Source organism: Prionailurus viverrinus, chromosome C2 (genome assembly GCF_022837055.1).
Source record: "Prionailurus viverrinus isolate Anna chromosome C2, UM_Priviv_1.0, whole genome shotgun sequence".
In the NCBI taxonomy this organism is placed as follows: domain Eukaryota; kingdom Metazoa; phylum Chordata; class Mammalia; order Carnivora; family Felidae; genus Prionailurus; species Prionailurus viverrinus.
In genome coordinates, this window is record NC_062569.1 from 10,532,328 (window position 1) to 10,551,124 (window position 18,797).

The 18,797-nt window shown below is 41.9% G+C and overlaps 1 protein-coding gene across 1 annotated transcript; it reads right to left on the bottom strand.

The window, feature by feature from the left end:
* Positions 1–3,882: 3,882 nt before the first annotated feature.
* LOC125175126 (NADH dehydrogenase [ubiquinone] 1 beta subcomplex subunit 1-like) lies at positions 3,883–17,232 on the bottom strand. The gene is made up of 2 exons (XM_047875440.1): positions 17,140–17,232; positions 3,883–4,152 (listed from the first exon to the last, which is right to left on the bottom strand). Exons 1-2 carry the CDS (start codon positions 17,230–17,232, stop codon positions 3,922–3,924), a joined length of 324 nt encoding a protein of 107 aa, XP_047731396.1. The 3' UTR covers positions 3,883–3,921.
* Between the last annotated feature and the right edge of the window lie 1,565 nt (positions 17,233–18,797).

Below are 18,797 nucleotides of genomic sequence, written 5' to 3' on the forward strand. Positions count from 1 at the left end.
ACTTGAATTGAGGGACAGAGGGCTGGTATTTGTTGGGGCTGAGTCATTGTAATGGCATCATCACCCTAAGGGGAAGGTTCATGAACACCTGGGCTTGCCCTATCCAGGGCCTGAATGTTGAACTCTGCCATTAGTAGCTTTCCAATAAATTACCATTTTTGCTTACATTTTCTAGAATAGCTTTCTGTCTCCTGTAACCAGAAAACTCTTAACTAATATCCTGCAATAACATCTGGAATGAGCACTACTTACTCGTCTTGTTTGCAGCCTCCGGCACTTAGCACGATGCCAGCATGGGTTAGGCACTATCCTAAGAAATATTTGCTGCCTCAGTAAACAGCTCTCTGTTTATTTATCGTGTTGTTGTTTCTGTAGGAAGGAGAAGAGCACTTTACATATATGTAAATATACAGGCTTGAAAACGGGAAAATTTCATCAACATCACTCGAGTATGTGTGATCTCTGGTGGAAAAACAAATTTAAATGCCTCCTGCTTGTGTTCATACTTTTTCTTCATCAGAGTTTCCTTCAACTAATTAGCCTATCTCACGACCTAGCTTTGTTTCCTAATCGTGACATAGTTAATATACTAATTGGTGTTAAAAAGCTTTAAGGTTAAAAATCTTTTTTAAAAGATTTTTTTTAATGTTTATTTATTTTTGAGAGAGAGAGGCAAAGAAAGAGGGGGAGAGACAATCCCAAGCAGGCTCTGTGCTGTCAGTGCAAAGTCCGACATGGGGCTTGAACCCACAAACCACGAGATCATGACCTGAGCTGAAGTCGGACACTCAACCAACTAAGCCACCCAGGCGCCCTTAAGGTTAAAAATCTTAACCTGAATTTAGGAGGTCTCTGAAATCACTCTCAGGTTGGTGAATGTGTACTCAACTGTTGCTGAAGTAAACCATTCGGGCACCATCTCGGACTTTCTGAAGTCACTATTCAAACTTACTGTTTCTTTTCTTTCTTTGTTAACTCTATATTCTACACCTCCCACGACTCATTTTTGATCTCCTCAGTTAGAAATTGTAGCAACTGCAGGTTAACAATTTTCCCTAGGGGCACCTGGGTGGCTCAGTCGGTCAAGCATCTGACTTCGGCTCGGGTCATGGTCTCACAGTTTGTGAGTTTGAGCCCCATATTGGGCTCTGTGTTGACAGCTCAGAGCCTGGAACCTGCTTCGGATTCTGTGTCTCATTCTCTCTCTGCCCCTCCCCCATGTGTGCTCTGTCTCTCTCTGTCTCTCAAAAATAAATAAAAATGTAAAAAATAAAAATAAAAATAAATAATTTTCCCTAAATGATGAGAAAATGACTGTGCTCAAGATACTGTCTTTTATACTCTGCTAAAATGAACTAGTCCTGTCCCTCTCTCTCTCTGTCTGTCCCCTTCTCACACTCTGTCTCTCTCTCTCTCTCTCAAAAATCAACAAACATTTTAAAAAATTTAAAAATAAATAGAAAATAAATAAAATGAATTAGGTCTTTAAGGAAGGGGAAGTAAATTTGGGAATATAAGTTAACAGGTTAACCATACATGCTGTTGAGAGAGAAAACCAGAAATTTCATCTCCACAAATCAGGTTGATGTCATCATCGTTGCCAGAGAATCAGGCCAGCAAGAGGGTGTTCTCTGGTGCAAAACTGGTTTTGTTTGTAGTGGCTTCTGCTGAATCATCAGTAACAGTCAGACAACATGTGCGTGTCAACAGCAACAGTCAAAACAGGCAGAAACACACAGAGGGAAAAAGTTGAGTTCTATCTCCTGCTTGTCAGCAGACCCAGTCTATAGTTATTTTGAAGTAATTTAAAACTTCAAGCAAACAGAATAAGCCTTTAAAGGATTTGTAGGTATTGCTACTTAATCAGGAAGTCTGGGCAAGCCAGAGGCTTAGGAATAGAGCATGTGGACCCAAAGAAAATGCTTTTGTGTGTACAGGACAAGAAAATGGACTTGAACCCATAGGAACTAGGAAATGTTTTCCCTTTCTGCTATTTGAGAAAGACCTGTGACAAAGGTGTCACATGAACTTAAGAATAGAAAAGTTTATGAAAGACACCTTAATATCTGAGGGTGTGACGGCTAATAAGAAAGAGGCCTTCTCATCATGATTCCAAAGCATTACCTCATTCTGCCCTAGGGTGATTCCGCTGTACCCATCAAAGCGGAGAAACTGTCTGAACATGGGGAGCACACCCACTAACACTCCTGTTTATTAACTCTGGGCACACGAAAACAAAGCCAAGTCCTCACCCTGAATATAGAAAAGCTGAAGACAACAGTCTCTTACTCACAATCTCTCGGTTTCATCCTTGCAACAGTGAGAAACAGCACCATTTACGGAGGGCCTAAATGTGCCAGACATTCTGCTGGGCCATCATACATACTGTGTCACAAAATCTCTGGGACCACTCAGAAGGCAGATATTACCTCCACTCTCTGTTTTACAAAAGAGGAAACTGGGTTTTGAGGTAACTGACTTGCCCGTGACCACAGTCGGTGGAAAGCAAAGATTACAACAGAGCCTTGTCTGTTCCAAAAGCCCAGGATCTTCGCTACAAGGAAATACCTGGAAAAACCAGGAATTGGCTGCCCCTCCAGGCTGCCCGAAGATTTCCATAGCCAGTCCCTCCCTTCCTTGTTACTTAGTAGCATTTCCTTGCTAAGTGTGGTCCCCAGATCAGCATATCAGCCTCAGTATCTTCTGGAAGCATCCTAGATATGCAGAAACTCGGGGGCCACTCCAGACCTACTAAGGCCGAATCCACCCTCTAAAGTTGGAGGACTGATCGCCTTCCTCCCTGGCACTTTAATAACAGACTAATGATTCAGTTTCTGTGCCCTTCATCAATCCTTTGACTTTTAAAGTGTGTTCCTTCTACTGAAAAGGGGGTGGGGGGGGAATGTCACTTCTACTGACCCCTTGCCAGAACAGAAATCTCCGTGAAACAAGCAGGGAAAAGAAGCAAGGGAAGCATTTCAACAGATTCTGCAGGTAAGGCTGTGGGCGGCTGCATTCGGCACCTGGGTAATACAAGGTAATGCTAAACATTAACACCTAAGAAGATTAGTGGAGCTTGCAGGAGGAGAGTCTCACTGGGTTAAAGGTCATCTGCTCACAAATCTCCTCAGTTCAAGGGAACCTCGAACAGTACTTGTAGCGGGGGCCTCACAGTTAAAGTGACCTCCTGTGGGGTATGAGTTCTGCATGGTGGTAACCAGTTATGGGAACTAGGCCTAAAGGCTCTTGTCTTGTATAGGGGAGAGTGGATGACCATGCCCTTTGAGAGAAGAAGGGATTACTAGGCAGAGGAAATTAGTAAAAGAGACAGAGTAAATATGAAATAGAGTGAAGAGGCCAGTAAATGAAAAGTAACTCAAGATGGAAGAGAGAGAAGAAACTCTTCACTCTCAGAACCATACAATAATATCTATTTTTTCACTGAGATCTATTTTATTTTATTTTATTTTATTTTGAGATTTAAATAACATTGGCTCCAACTTCTGGATTCTTGGAGAACTAAAGCCCTCCCCAAGGTGTCTTCAGATTACCAGGAGCTCATTTTCTCATGGGTCCATCAGGTTTGCAGTTTGCACATCCTGTTTTCAAAAATAATGAATGGGTTTTTATTTCTCTCCTAATTTTTATTTTATTTTTTTTTTAATGTTTAATTTTACTCTTTATTCTTGGAAGAGAGAGAGAGCACAAGTGAGGGAAGGGCAGAGAGAGAGAGGGAGACACAGAATCCAAAGCAGGCTTCAGGCTCCGAGCTGTCAGCACAGAGCCCGACACGGGGCTCAAACGCACAAACCGTGAGATCGTGACCTGAGCCAAAGTCAGATACTTAACCGACTGAGCCACCCAGGCGCCCCTCTCTCCTAATTTTTAAAATGTGAACATTCTATAATTCAGTCATAGCCTTTACTTCCAGGTGACTTCTTCACTGGGTCTCAATTCCCTCTTAAACAACAAACTCTTATTCCAGAAGGCAGTTAGCTTTTCTTCATTCTTTCTGTCTAGATAACATCCAAGGACAAATCCCATTGGCACAAGTATAGGTACCCAGTGGTCACAAGCAATGTGAGTGACGTTCGTCATGAGTGCTGCAGCCTTGGTGCCAAAAACGACCCCACGACCAGTCTGCACATCTTTCTACCGCTCAAGTCCTCCTATGAAACACCATGCAGTGACTGCATCTAGCACAATACTTAATTATGTTATTCGGTGCACAAAGTGATTCTGCCTGGGTGGAATTATATGCTAATTCTTTTATAGATGCGGAAAGATATGATGGCTCTAGAGGTTAAGAAATTAGGCCAAGGACCATAGCAATATTTTTCTAGATATGTCTCCTCAGGCAAGGGATACAAAGACAAAATAAACTGGCATTAACAAACGCCAACAGACACATGAAAAGCCGCTCAATATCACTCATCATCAAAGAAATACAAATCAAAACCACATGAGGTATCACCTTACACTTGTCAGAGAAGCTAGGATCGAAAAGACAAGAAATAACAAGGGTTGGTAAGGAATGGAGAGAAAGAAATCCTCATGCACTGTGGTAGGAATATAATTTGGTGCAGTCACTGTGGAAGACAGTATGGAGGTTCCTCAAAAAATTAAAAAACAGAAATACCGTATGATCCACTAATTCCATTACTGAGTCTTTTACCCAAAGAAAACAAAAGCACTAATTCAAAAAGATGTATACACCCCTACCTATGTTTACTGAGGCATTATTTACAATCGCCAAGACATGGAAGCAGCCCAAGTGTCCACCCACAGATGAATGAAAGGGGAAAGGAGACGTGGTACACACACACACACACACACACACACACACACACACACAGGAATATTAAAAAGAATGAAATCTTGCCATTTGTGACAACATGGATGGACCTAAGTGAAATAAGTCAGAGAAAGACAAATACCATACGATTTCACTTATATATAAAATCTGAAAGACAAAGCAAATGAACAAACAAAGCAGAAACAGACCCATAAATAGAGAAAACAAACTGGTGGTTGCCAGAGCGGAGACAGGTGGGAAGATGGGCAAAAAGGGGTGAGGGGAATGGGAGGTACAGGCTTCCAGTTATAAAATGAACAAGTCAAGGGGTGCCTGGGTGGCTCCGTTGGTTGAGTGTCCGACTTCGGCTCAGGTCATGATCTCACGGTTCATGAGTTAGAACCCTGTGTCAGGCTCTGTGCTGACAGCTTAGAGCCTGGAGCCTGCTTCAGATTCTGTGTCTCCCTCTCTCTCTGCTCCTCCCCTGCTCGCACTCTCTCTCAAAACAAATAAACATTAAAAACAATTTTTTTAAAGATTAAGTCAAGAGGATGAAATAGGGAATATAGTATATTGAAAGTATTGTGTATATTGTGTATTGTATAGTATATTGTATAGTGTATATTGTATAGAATATTGTAATATTCTATACTGTGGTATATTCTATATTGTGTAATATTCTGTATTGTGGTATAGTGTGGTATGGTAGCTACACTTGTGTGAGCATAGTATAACATATAGAGTTCTCAAACCACTATACTGGATACCTAAAACTACTATACTAATGTGTTTTAACTATACTTCAAAAAAATAAGTATATAATAAACAAAATATTATGTGGTTAATTTTGAGAATTGTGCTTGCTCATATTAAGCTCCTTTGGAAGACCTGCTTATAGATTCAACTGCCTATAGATCAAATATTGATCTGTTTCCTGGATTCTGAAGATGCATGGTACAGGCCTGCAATGTTTGGGTTTACAATAGTTAACCTAAAAGCTTTTCTAAAGGTAGCCTTAGAAATTATTGAGTGGTAAATATCAAGAGCCCTTTAACCATGGAAATGTTTTCATACCTACTATCGTGTGTGAGTGTGTTTGTGTGTACATCATTTGATATTTGTTACAATGCCTCTATATTTCAAAATCCAAGAGAGGGGCTAATGCTAAAAGAAGTATAGTGGTAAAATAGAAAAAAATGCATAATGATGATGTTGGTTTTATTTCTGTATGTATATTAACGTGATGAGTCCTAGGAGAGGGGAGGAGGGGAAACTTGTCTTCTATGTCAACTTGAAGCAACTGGACTTGGTTTATTTTATAATTTATAATATTAAAGAGTAATGCTCATTTGCCTTTACACTTAATGTTTACATTTAATAAATGTTTTCCACTCCAAAATAAAAAAAAAAAAAAAGAAAGAAAGAGGGGGCACCTGGGTGGCTTAGTCAGTTAAGCCTCTGACTTCAGCTCAGGTCATGATCTTGCACTCTGTGAGTTCGAGCCCCATGTCGGGGTCTGTGCTGACAGCTCAGAGCCTGGAGCCTGCTTCAGATTCTGTGTCTCCTTCTCTCTCTGCCCCTCTGCCTTTTGTTCTCTCTCTCTCTCTCAAAAATAAATAAACCTTAAAAAAATTTTTTTTTAAAAGAAAGAAAGAAAGAAAGAAAGAAAGAAAGAAAGAAAGAAATCAGGCCAAGGAAATACAGTTAGCAAGTCAAGGAGCCAGGATTTGAATTCCATCTGACTCAGTGGTAATCTGTTACACTGGTGGCCCCCCGTGACCCATGCCTCCTGGTGGAGGCATCTGGACCCATGGAGGAATGTGGACTGGGCCTGTGGCTTGCTTTAGGCAACAGAATGCAGGTAGAGTTTTAGGCCCAAGTTCCTGGGAGCCTGGAGCTGCCTTGCAAGAAGGATGGCTACGCCCCTGGCGAGACCATGTGGGGAGGGAAAAGCTCTGAGACCACATGGAGAAGCCAGGCCCCCAGCGGCCGAGTTAAGCTGAAGCCCCAGGCATACGATCACAATTAAACCATTCCCATCAACGCCCACCTGCCTTGCCGGGGATCCCAGCTGAGGCATCAGACATGATGGACATTACGCCTCGGCAGACGTCATGTGCAGCAGAGATGACAGGGCTTTGCCTTGTCCAAATTCCTGACCAGCAGAATTGTGCAAAATGATAAAAATGGTTATTTTAAGTCACTAAATTTTTGATTAGCTTGTTATGTAGCAATAGCTAATCAAGACACAACTCTGTCCTGTGGTTGAGGAGACAGAGACAGAGATGAACTCATGAAGTCCTTGAACAACACAGAAAAATGGGCAGGGAAAGAGCAGGTAAAATGCAGTTGTCTGGGCTGGAGAGGAAAAAAAGACAAAGGGTATAATTATGCAGACCTCTAAGTAAGGGAAACAAGAGGTAACAGAATCTTTAGGTCACATACCTTTGCCAGGCAGCATTTCTGCCCAGAGCAATTCTCACAACAGTTAATGCAAGGAAAATAAAAAGGCAAGATTCAGAACTGTCTATTTGCAACAAGAAGGTAATAGACCAAAATGTTCACAGCAGCTTTGTCTGGGTGATGATACCACAAAAAAAGCCTTGATGAGTTAGTTTTTTGCTCTCTTCCAGTTCTTCAATATTGTCTACAATGATAGTTCTTATTTTTTTCAAAATTTTCATGTCAGAGATTAAAAAAAAGTACATGGGTTTAAAAAATCTCCCCAACAAGTGCCTCAGAAAAGCACTAACCATCCATCCCCCATTTCCTCTCCCTATCTTGTACCCCAAAGACAACCCCTTTAACTATTTCTATTTTTAGTACTTTGAGTGGTTAGGTCCACATCCTTAAATAATGTGCCTATACTTCTGTTACTTGGTTTATTAACCTGAGGCATCCATTGGTTCCCTGCTGCAAAAATCTTACTATTTCATTCAACAAATATGTTAAACACCTACTATGTGCTGGCACCATTCAAGTACCAGTGACAGGGAAGAGAATAATAAAGAGAGGGTTCCTGTCCTTTTATGGCACATATTCTAGTAAAGGAAGATGGCTGATCAAAAGCAAAGAAATAATATCCAGTAATAAAAAGTACTATGGACAAAACCACATAAGGCAGAATGGTTGAGTATATTTTCTAAAAACTGGCCACAACAATGTTTTCCATCCCACATGCTCATCTAGACTTAACACTCACTTATCAAGAAGTAGTATATAGTTTCCTTACCTTCAAATTTGGCTGGATTAGTGACTTACTTGTAATCAGTAGAAAATAGTAAAAGCAGTGCTGTGTGATTTCCAAGTCTAGGTCATAAAAAGTGATAAAGTTTCCTCAGTTTGCTGGAATACTCTTGAAACTTTCAGCTGCCATAGAAAGAATCCAGCTACCCTGAAAGTGACATGCTGTGAGGAAGCTCAAACTAGCCCACAAAACAAAACCACATGGAGAGACCCTGAAACTATAAGAAGAGAGAGATGCCCAGCCAGCTCCCAAGTGTTCCAGCCCTTCGCCTATCCCCCTTCACCTTTATCTGACAGCTGAGTCTTGAATGGTGAAAGAACCAGCCTTGCAAAGGTCACGAGGCAAAACAGTACATGTAGAGGAACAGCAAGTAAAAAAAGACCTGAGTTAAGAATGAAAGTCACTGCGGGCGCCTGGCTGGCTCAGTCAGCGGCACATGCAACTCCTGATCTTGCAGTCATGAGTTCAAGCCCCTCCTGATCTTGCAGTCATGAGTTCAAGCCCCACGTTGGGCATAGAGCTTACTTTAAAAAAAAGTAATAAAAAGAATGAGAGCTATTGGTTAGAATCAAAAAGACAAGAAATAACAAGTGTTGGTAAAGATGAGAAAAAGAATCCTCATGCAATACTGGAGAGAATGCAAACTGGGGCAGCCACTGTGGAAAACAGTATGGCATTTCCTCAAAAAATTAAAAATAGAATTAACATATGATCCAGTAATTCCACTCCTGGGTATTTACCCAAAGAAAACAAAAATACTAATTCGATAGGTACATGCACCCCTATGTTTACAGCTGCATTATCTACAATAGCCAAACTATGAAAAGAGCCTAAGTGTCCATCCAGTGATGAATGGATAAAGAAGATGTGGTATGTGTGTGTGTGTGTGTGTGTGTGTGTGTGTGTGTTCCATTAATAGTAGTGGAATAGTACTCAGCCATAAAAAAGGAATGAAACCTTGCCATTTGCAATGACACAGATGGAGCTAGAGAGTATAATGCTAAGTGCAATAAATCAGTCAGAAAAAGACAAATGCCAGATGATTTCACTCATATGTGGAACTTAAGAAACAAAACAAACAAACAAAGAAAAAAGAGACCAAAAGAAACCACTTTTAACTACAGAGAAAAAACTGATGGTTGCCAGAGGGGAAGGTAGGGTGGAGGGGATTGCTTAAATAGGTGAAGGGGGGGGGCCTGCGTGGCTCAGTCGGTTAAGCGTCCGACTTTGGCTCAGGTCATGATCTTCCAGTTCATGAGTTCAAGCCCCAAATCGGGCTCTTTGCTGTCAGCATGGAGCCCACTTTGGATCCTCTGTCTCCCTCTCTCTCTCTGCCCCTCTCCTGCTCATTCCCTCTCTCTCTCTCTCTCTCAAAAATAAAATAAGCATTAAAAAATAATAAAATAAATAGGTCAAGGGGATTAAGAGTAAATTTACTGTGATGAGCATTGAGTAATGTATAGAATTATTGAATTATTATATTGTACACCTGAAACTAATATAACACTATTTGAAGTATACTTCAAAAAAGAAAAACAAGGAATGAGATCCACACCAAAAGACAAATAGAAGAATTTTCACAGCAACTTTTTCACAATGGCCAAACTAGAAACTAAACAGGATATACTCTGGTATAATCATGCAATGGAATACCACACTGCAATAAAAAGAATAAACTGATGCATGTAGCAACATAAATGAATCTCATATTGAATAGAGGACAAACACAAGAGTACATACTCTATGTTTTCATGTATTTGAGGTTCAAGGATAGGAAAAACAGATGAATGGTGACAGAAATCAGAAGAGAGGCTATTTCTGGGGAGTAGTTTGGAAAGAAGCATGAGGGAACTTCCTGGGGGTGCTGGCAATGTTCTCTATCTCAATCTGGGTAATGACTGCAACACACATATAAAAATTCACCAACTGTTCACTTAAGATTAGTGCACTTCATCCACACCACTGTATTTTATATTTCAATTAAAAAAAATTCAACTTCTTATGCTAGAAGAACAGAAACAGGTAGTGTTCATTTAGTTCAGCTTTTCTACCTCTTCCTCATCACTGGTTTCCTTTGCAACTTTAAATAATATACTTAAATCTCTGGTTTCTGTTCCATCAGCTTCTGCCAATGGCTCTTGCTTCTACCAAGTAAAATGAACATATTAGGGCTACTGTGCTTACTCTCCCTTCTTCTTCAGTGCCTCTCTCTCATCCCACTTGTTTTCAGCTGTCCTTTACATTCCTTAGAGCAATAAGAGTTACGTTCTGTCTGTGACCATAATGAAGTCTTCTGGGTTTTAAGTTATTCCTAAATGTTGAAATCCAAGAAACAAAGTTTACATTATTGTGATGATGTACATATCATTCCTGGTTGAGTCAAGTGGGATGGACAGAAAGACATGTCCTTGATAACAGGGCCAATGCCATGCCCTCTTTATAATTTGAAAAAGAATATTCTTAGCATCTAAGTCAAATCAATTCTCTTTTATTTCTGTATCAGTTAGCTACTGCTGCATAATAAATCACCCTTAAACTTAATCCTTTAAAAACAAAAATGATCTGGGGCGCCTGGGTGGCGCAGTCGGTTAAGCGTCCGACTTCAGCCAGGTCACGATCTCGCGGTCCGGGAGTTCGAGCCCCGCGTCGGGCTCTGGGCTGATGGCTTGGAGCCTGGAGCCTGTTTCCGATTCTGTGTCTCCCTCTCTCTCTGCCCCTCCCCCGTTCATGCTCTGTCTCTCTCTGTCCCAAAAATAAATAAACGTTGAAAAAAAAATTAAAAAAAAATAATAAAAAAAAAACAAAAATGATCTATTATTTCTTTTTTTTTTTAATTTTTTTTTTCTCAACGTTTTTTTATTTATTTTTGGGACAGAGAGAGACAGAGCATGAACGGGGGAGGGGCAGAGAGAGAGGGAGACACAGAATCGGAAACAGGCTCCAGGCTCTGAGCCATCAGCCCAGAGCCTGACGCGGGGCTCAAACTCACGGACCGTGAGATCGTGACCTGGCTGAAGTCGGACGCTTAACCGACTGCGCCACCCAGGCGCCCCAAAAAATGATCTATTATTTCTTATGAGACTATAGATCAGCTGAGTGGTTCTGCCCATCTGACTGGGCTTGGATGATGTCTCATGGACTCACTCCCATGGTTGTGTTTGGCTGCTGGATTAGGCTAGGACAGATTGGTCTAGAATTGCCTTGGCTTTGATGACTTAGTGTTTCTCATATCCTTCTAACAGGTGAACCCGTGTTTGTACTCATGGTGGTGGCAGGGCTTCAAGAGAGAGAGGTAAAACATGAAAGTACCTTTTCACAATTCCTTCTTGGATCATTTGCTACTGTGCTCTTAGCTAAATCAAGTCCTATGACCCAGAGCTGGGGTGTTGGTAGGGAGGCTACAGAAAGTATGGATACAGGACAGCCCTTAACTGGGCCATTAATGCAAGTCACTAAGTCTGCTACACTTATATTATCGATGCCTCAAAATTATACCACGTTTTCCTTTGCTTCACTAGTATATTTATTTTCTAGTGTTTCTAATTGGTTCTTTTTTTGCTATTGAAAGCAGAAACATATGTTTTCTTCACTACATGACTATTATTATTGACCTTCTTATTCCTTTTTTCTATTGTTTGAAATTTTTCCATGCTTCCTAAAAACATTCTTGTGAAAGCCCACTGAGTTTTTGATCTAATGTGAACTGATTGTGTTTAGGTTGGTTGAGCAGTTGATATGCTAGTTTCTTTTTACAGCATGCCTGGGGGATTCCACTGTGTCATATATATCACATCTTCTTTCTGCAGAAAGGATACATGAGGGGTGAAATTTCTAAGCCCTTTCATGTCAGATAATAAGTTTGATGACTTAATCTTGTTCCTTTATTGATGACCTGCTATTTCTTAACCTCCATGATGTTCTAAGTTTCACTTTGGTACCTCTAGACTTGCTTCTTTTTAAAACACGTTATAGCAAGAACTCAGAAGTCTCTTTCAAACCAAGGACTTATATCTTTGTAGAAAACGTTGTCCATATTTCTTTAACAAATTCCTTCCAGTGGTTTCCAAATTCTCTCTTCACTGACCTCCTATTATTTAGAGGTTAAACCTCATAGAGTAGTTTTCTATGTTTATTATCTCTCCTATTTTCCATTTCTTTGATTTTGTTCCATTTCCTAGGTGGTTTCCTTTTTTCCCCTAAGTTCTCTATTGATTTTTTTATAACTGCCATTATGCTTCCAAAGATTTTTCTTGTGCTCCTGACTGTTCCCACCCCCCCCCCACACACACACACAGGTTCTTGTTTTATAAATGTAATAGCTTCTCAAATCTCTTTGAAGTCATTTAAGGTTTTTTGTTTGTTTATTTGATCATGCTTCTTTCTGTTCTCTGATTTATCTCCATTTCCTCTGGGATTATTGTTCTTTTGACTTCGTCTTTCTTTTCCATTATTCAAATTTTTAAAATATTTTTTATAGTCATTTGTTAACTGTACATACCTAAGAATAAGGGATGGATTTTTTAAGATAGTTGATACTGATTTCCTCTGCTAGTGTATGTTTTTGTCTCTTTCTTTTGACCTCTCCCTCAGCTGAGAGTTCTGTTTAAGTGGCCAGGGCTTATTTCTTAGCAGACTTTGCTTTAGAATGAACAATAAGGGAGAAGGTTTGAGGTTATAAGATCCAAAGATCCCAGAATGGGGAAGGCTTCCTTCCTAGAGCCCTCTAGATAGTAAACTTTCTTTAGAGAGTCTGTGGTAGATTGTTAACAGTATGGTTCCCAATGAATCACCTCTCCCTCTGTCCCTGCCCCTTTAACAATGGCTTTGCAGCATCCTCATCAAAAGTTGAAGTCTATTCCTCATCTCTTAAATCTGGTCTGGCCTGTGACTTGCTTTGGCTAATGGGATGCAACAGAAGTAACATTATGCAAGTTTCTGGAGCCTTGGTCTCAAGAGGCCTTGCAGCTTCCACCTTCCTGGTATAAGAATGTTCCCACCATAATGTGAGAAGGCCTGAGCTGGATAACTGAATGATGAGACACCATGTGGAGAGGCACTCAGATGACAGCCATAACTAAGGCCCTGGCCACCTCAGACTCTCCAGACCTAACAGAGCTGCCAAATGACTACAGCTGCATACATGACTCTAGGCAAGAGCCTGGCCAACCCATAAAATTGTGAGAAATAATTATTTTTTTTTTAATTTTCAGCCACTAAAATCTGTAGTGGTTTGTTATGCAGCCATGATGGCTGATACAGAGCTTTTAATTTTTTTTTTTGTTTGTTTTTGTCTGGATTGCCTGTGTTCTACATGTGTGAGGTAGATGCTAAGTGAAGATTTAATTGGCTCAGTTATTCTGAAAACATAAATTCAACTAACACGTTTTCTATCCTTCTCATTCTAGCCCTCACACCAAACAGCTTATAAGCCTTGGTAAGTCAGAGATTGCTGGCCACCTGACCCAACAGCCATTCTTTCCTCCCTACTTAGTAACACAACTCTGATTTTAGCAATGCATCCAGCTAAGACAGTATATTTCTAAACCTTGGAGCCAGGGGCTGCCACATGAAAAAGGGTCTAAGTGGAAGAGTTCTGTAGGATTTCCAGTCTACTTAAATGGAATTAACCTGCTAGGCAGGGTCTCTTTTTGCTCTTCTATTCTTCCTTCTTTGTGTTGCCCGGAATGTGGAAGTAATGGCTGGAGCTGGAGCTGCCACTTTGGACTATGAGATGACTTTGAGGATGAAAGTTATGCACAAAGGGTAGTAGGGCTGAAGAGGAGACTGAATCTCTGATGACACAGTGGAGCTGCCCTTTCAGCTATGCACTGCCTACCTCCACAGATTTCTTTTACATGAGAGAAGAATCAGCTTCTCTCTTGTTTAAGGTACTGCTAATTACTTATGCCCCCCTCCACACACACACACCCTGCTTTATGTACTGAACCTAATCCTAACTATAATAATTTGGTTTCTGCCTGTCAGCCTGGGATCTTCCTCCACTGCATCCATCAGCCATGTGTATCTGGGGCTGCTTCTTTCTATGTTTAGAAGGTCCATTGGGCTTTAAAGTATCTTCCATGTATCACCTTAATAGGTTCAATCTTTCCTCTACCTTTCTGAAATAATAATTTTCAAAAAGTTATAATAATGGTTTTAACATCCTTGTCTGATAATTCTAACATCTGTATCAGTTTGTATCTACTCCACTGAGGTTTCCCTTTTTGGGATTTCCTATAATTAATTCTGAAAGGGCCCTATTATGTCTTAGGTTGGGCTCCCCTAGAAACGGACACTGATATAAGGACTTGAGTTGGGGGTGATGCCAGAACCAGGAGGGGAGTAGGAAAGTAAGGCAGGGAGGGGAAGTAAACCAGTACAGGGTGTGATAAGAGCAGGTTATTGCCATGGGCTTTTGGGACCCACTCGCACTGGTGAGATGGTATAGGACAAAAATGTCCTCTCCAGGGGCAAGGGAACAGGGATATTTAATTTTTTTAACGTTTATTTATTTTTGACAGAGAGAGACAGAGCATGAGCAGAAGATGGGCAGAGACAGAGGGAGACACAGAACCCGAAGCAGGCCCCAGGCTCTGAGCTGTCAGCACAGAGCCTGACGCGGGGCTCGAACTCACAGACTGCGAGATCATGACCTGAGCCGAAGTCGGACACTCAACCGACTGAGCCACCCAGGCGCCCCTAATTTTTTTTTAATGTTTATTTATTTTTGAGAGAGAGAGAGAGAGAGAGACAGAATGTGAGTGGGCGAGGGGCCAAGAGACAGGGAGACACAGAATCTGAAGCAGGCTCCAGGCTCTGAGCTGACAGCACAAAGCCTGATGTGGGGCTCAAACCCACGAACTGCGAGATCATTACCTGAGCTGAAGTTGGATGCTTAACCGATTGAGCCACCCAGGCACCTGGGGAACAGGGTTATTTAAACACTGACTCCCATTGGTCATTGGTTGAGGGTTGCTGGCCCATCTGTCCAGATGGGCCTGAGCAAGGCTCCTTTAGCCTGTGAAAGCCCTCAGGCAAAACTTCTCAGGTGCTTGCAGTAGGAAGTGGCTGACATATCTGGGAATGGTGCGTGCTGAGGGAATATGAGCAGGACTCTGACAATGTCTGCAAAATACATTATACCTGGAACCCCAGTCTCCATTCAAAAAACAGGGAAAGAACTACCTGCCCTCTCGAAAGTGCTTTGCCTTTCCTAGTGTGAGTTTCATTGACTTGCTCTGATTCAATGGACTGTGTTCTTTCTAGTTTATTTTTATTCCTAGGCACTTCACCAAACCTGTGGCTCTTCCAAATGTAGGAAGAGATATTTTATCCTATTATGTGTAGTCAGCTGATGGGGAAGGAGGTGCTCTTTCAAGCTCCAAAGCAGCAGAAGAACATAGCCTCCCTCCTGGCTGGGCAACCAGCCGTCTAGCCATTCCATTTTCTGTGTCATGATGTAATTTAATTTCTAAAAACAACCCAAGTCTGGAGCCTGATGGCCTGGCCAAATCGGGCAAATCTTTGCAACTCAGTTTCCTTATCTGAAAAACAACAAAGAGGGCGTGGGAGGAGGTTATCTTGAGGGTTCCTGCAAGTTCAGGGACTCTGATCTGTATGCTGGCAGCTAAAGACAGTCATCTGCGTATGTCACAGATTTCCACCAGGGACTGCTGGTAGGAGGCTTCCCCTTAACCCTGTCCCCAGACTTCTGGTCTCATTCCCTTTTAACTCTGTAATCCCACACCTGAGAGTACATTCCAATGAAATACCCAGAGGTCACGTGGTCAGCACGGACGGGCTTACCACAAAGTCATAGAAGAATGGCCAAATGGTTTATGGCATATCCAGGTGAAGTAATATAATTCAGGTAACAGAAACATTTTGAAGAACTGTCAGTGACATACAGAATCACACAGCACATGATACACTATATGAAAAACAGACACCAAATCATATATGTAGAAGGATCCCACTGGTTTGGGGCGCCTGGGTGGCGCAGTCGGTTAAGCGTCCGACTTCAGCCAGGTCACGATCTCGCGGTCCGTGAGTTCGAGCCCCGCGTCGGGCTCTGGGCTGATGGCTCAGAGCCTGGAGCCTGTTTCCGATTCTGTGTCTCCCTCTCTCTCTGCCCCTCCCCCGTTCATGCTCTGTCTCTCTCTGTCCCAAAAATAAATAAAAACGTGGAAAAAAAAATTAAAAAAAAAAAAATGGGCAGAGGACCTGAATAGACATTTCTCCAAAGACCACCTACAGAGAGCCAACAGACACATGAAAAGATGCTCAACATTACTCATCAGGGGCGCCTGGGTGGCTCCCTCGGTTGAGCGTCCAACTTCAGCTCAGGCCATGATCTCATGGTTCATGGGTTCAAGCCCTGCGTTGGGCTCTGTGCTGACAGCTCAGAGCCTGGAGCCTGCTTCGGATTCTGTGTCTCCCTCTCTCTCTGCCCCTCCCCTGTTCGTGCTTTGTCTCTCTCTCTCAAAAATAAATAAAAATTAAAAATTAAAAAACAAAAAACAAAAAACAAAAACATTACTCATCATCAGGATCTGCAAATCGAAACCACAATGAGATATCACCTTACATATGTGAGAATGGCTAAAACCAAAAGGATAAGAGGGGCGCCTGGGTGGTGCAGTCGGTTAAGCGTCCGACTTCAGCCAGGTCACGATCTCGCGGTCCGTGAGTTCGAGCCCCGCGTCAGGCTCTGGGCTGATGGCTCAGAGCCTGGAGCCTGTTTCCGATTCTGTGTCTCCCTCTCTCTCTGCCCCTCCCCCGTTCATGCTCTGTCTCTCTCTGTCCCAAAAATAAATTAAAAATGTTGAAAAAAAAAAATTTAAAAAAAAAAAAAAAAAAAAGAAGGATCCCACTGGTTCCAATGTATGATTATATTATAAAAGATAGAGACTGTATTTATATAGGTTTATCTATTTTGTTTACATATTTGTAAAAGATTGGAACATGGACTTACAGTTGATCTCTTTACATTTTCCTGTACTTTCTAAGTTTTTTACAATTACCAGAAATATGTATTACTTTTATGAACAAAAAGAAAAGAAAAGCGTTTTCTCTTTTCAGAAGAATTAGAACATACTTGAGCCTTCTTATTTGTCTGCAAGAGCTCTAATATGGGCAGTGGCACTCTGCTGGGCGTCTTTAACTCACTGGACTTAATTGTCATGGTCATCGCGGGTAGTTAACATTGCTACCTGCATCGTCTACATACAGATAATGGAGTCTGATACCCTGTTCTTTCCTGTGTCTTGCAAATGCTGCTGTCTCAGTTTTCAGCTGAGTGTCAACGGCGTCATCTTCTGCCCAGACTTGTGCTGACTCTACAGGGAGAGGGTGACCTCATTTATTCTGGGTACAGTTATAGAAGGGGGTTGGGAATTGCAAATGGTGAAGGCTTCAATTCCAATTTGCTTACGCACCACGGCCTACAGCTACAGCTACATTTTCTGCTACTTTTCCTTAAAGGCAAACAGATTCTGCAAGGCAAAAATGTGTCTTTCAAAAGACCACGCTGCATATTTTAAATATGAAACACACAGCTCATTTATGGATCTGACTTTGACTTTTGTAGCAGTGGCTGTCAGTACCCCACCCCTATGTTCTTTGCCTCCCTGGAGGACTGCCCATGTCTCCCTGTTGGAGGATATCCTCTGACCTTGGAAGTGGGTGTTGTTGGTCCACTCTTGGACAGGCCAGAAGTGTAAGAGTGCTAATTCCCTGGAACAACCCTGAGACACTGAGGGATAAGAATTGGTGTATAAATATTCCAACTCCCCCTCAGTGGGACAGTTTGGAGGCACATCCCACCCAGCACACTCTCAGAGAGGCCTGGGTGGATTAAGCCCTAATCGCTGACAACAGAAATCTGCTGTTTAATATCTGCCTTATTGGCTCTCCACCCTTCCCTCTTCCCTTATCCATTTCCTCACTACGATCCTGAATAAACTACTTGCATCAAAATCCTTGCCTTGGGGTCTGCTTTTGGGAGAATCCAAACTAAGGAAAACTCACATTTTGTATACCTGACAATGCTCCAGGCCATTTGGAAAAAAAAGGACATCCTCTTTTTTGGTGGAATTAAGGATATTATGTCCATCTACTGCATAGGCCACAAAGCAGGAAGGTGCCCTAAATTCCTACAGTTTGAAAGTCTCTAAGTTGGCTATGTTTAGCACCAGTTAAAACCCTAGGTGCCAGTAAGCAGTGAACTGTTTCCTGTTACTACAAAGGCAGAAGAACTCATTCTGGACACTGACTGCAAAAGAAAAGACAGAACCCACTTCGTTTCCCTACAGCACTGAAGACATTTCTCCCGAGGCCAGCAAGAGCTTTTAAATTACTGCACCCTAAAAATAACATTCTCACTCCTGCATGGGTTATAAAAACTGAAATGGCAGGTTACTTCCATCCACCTCCAGAGCAGCTGCTCAGGAGCTCTGAGTGTTGGGACGGATTATGCAATGACATGGTGCTATCTCCAACTGGGCAAAACAAATCACTCTTCTGTGATGGACTTTCAAGGTAATGCAACAGGATGTTTGAGGATCTATGCAAGGAGGGAAGGGAAGGGGTGAAGAGGGATGAGAGGATTAGAAATTCTGGATCACAGTAAGGGCCTGCATACCTCCCTGCTCGCTTTGGTGAGCCTCTTGCACTCTCCGCTGTCACCATGCTCCACAAGGCCCTGATCCTCTCCGCCTGGTTCTTCCTAGCTGGGAGTTTCCCCACACTACATCT

Coding starts and splice junctions, on each gene's coding strand:
- LOC125175126 (XM_047875440.1), bottom strand. CDS start 17,232: ATGACCATGACAATTAAGTCCAGTGAGTTAAAGACGCCCAGCAGAGTG. Junction 4,153..17,139: donor AGACAAATAAGAAGGCTCAA/GTATGTTCTAAT, acceptor CTTGAGCGGTAG/AAAGATGTGCAGACTGGTCG.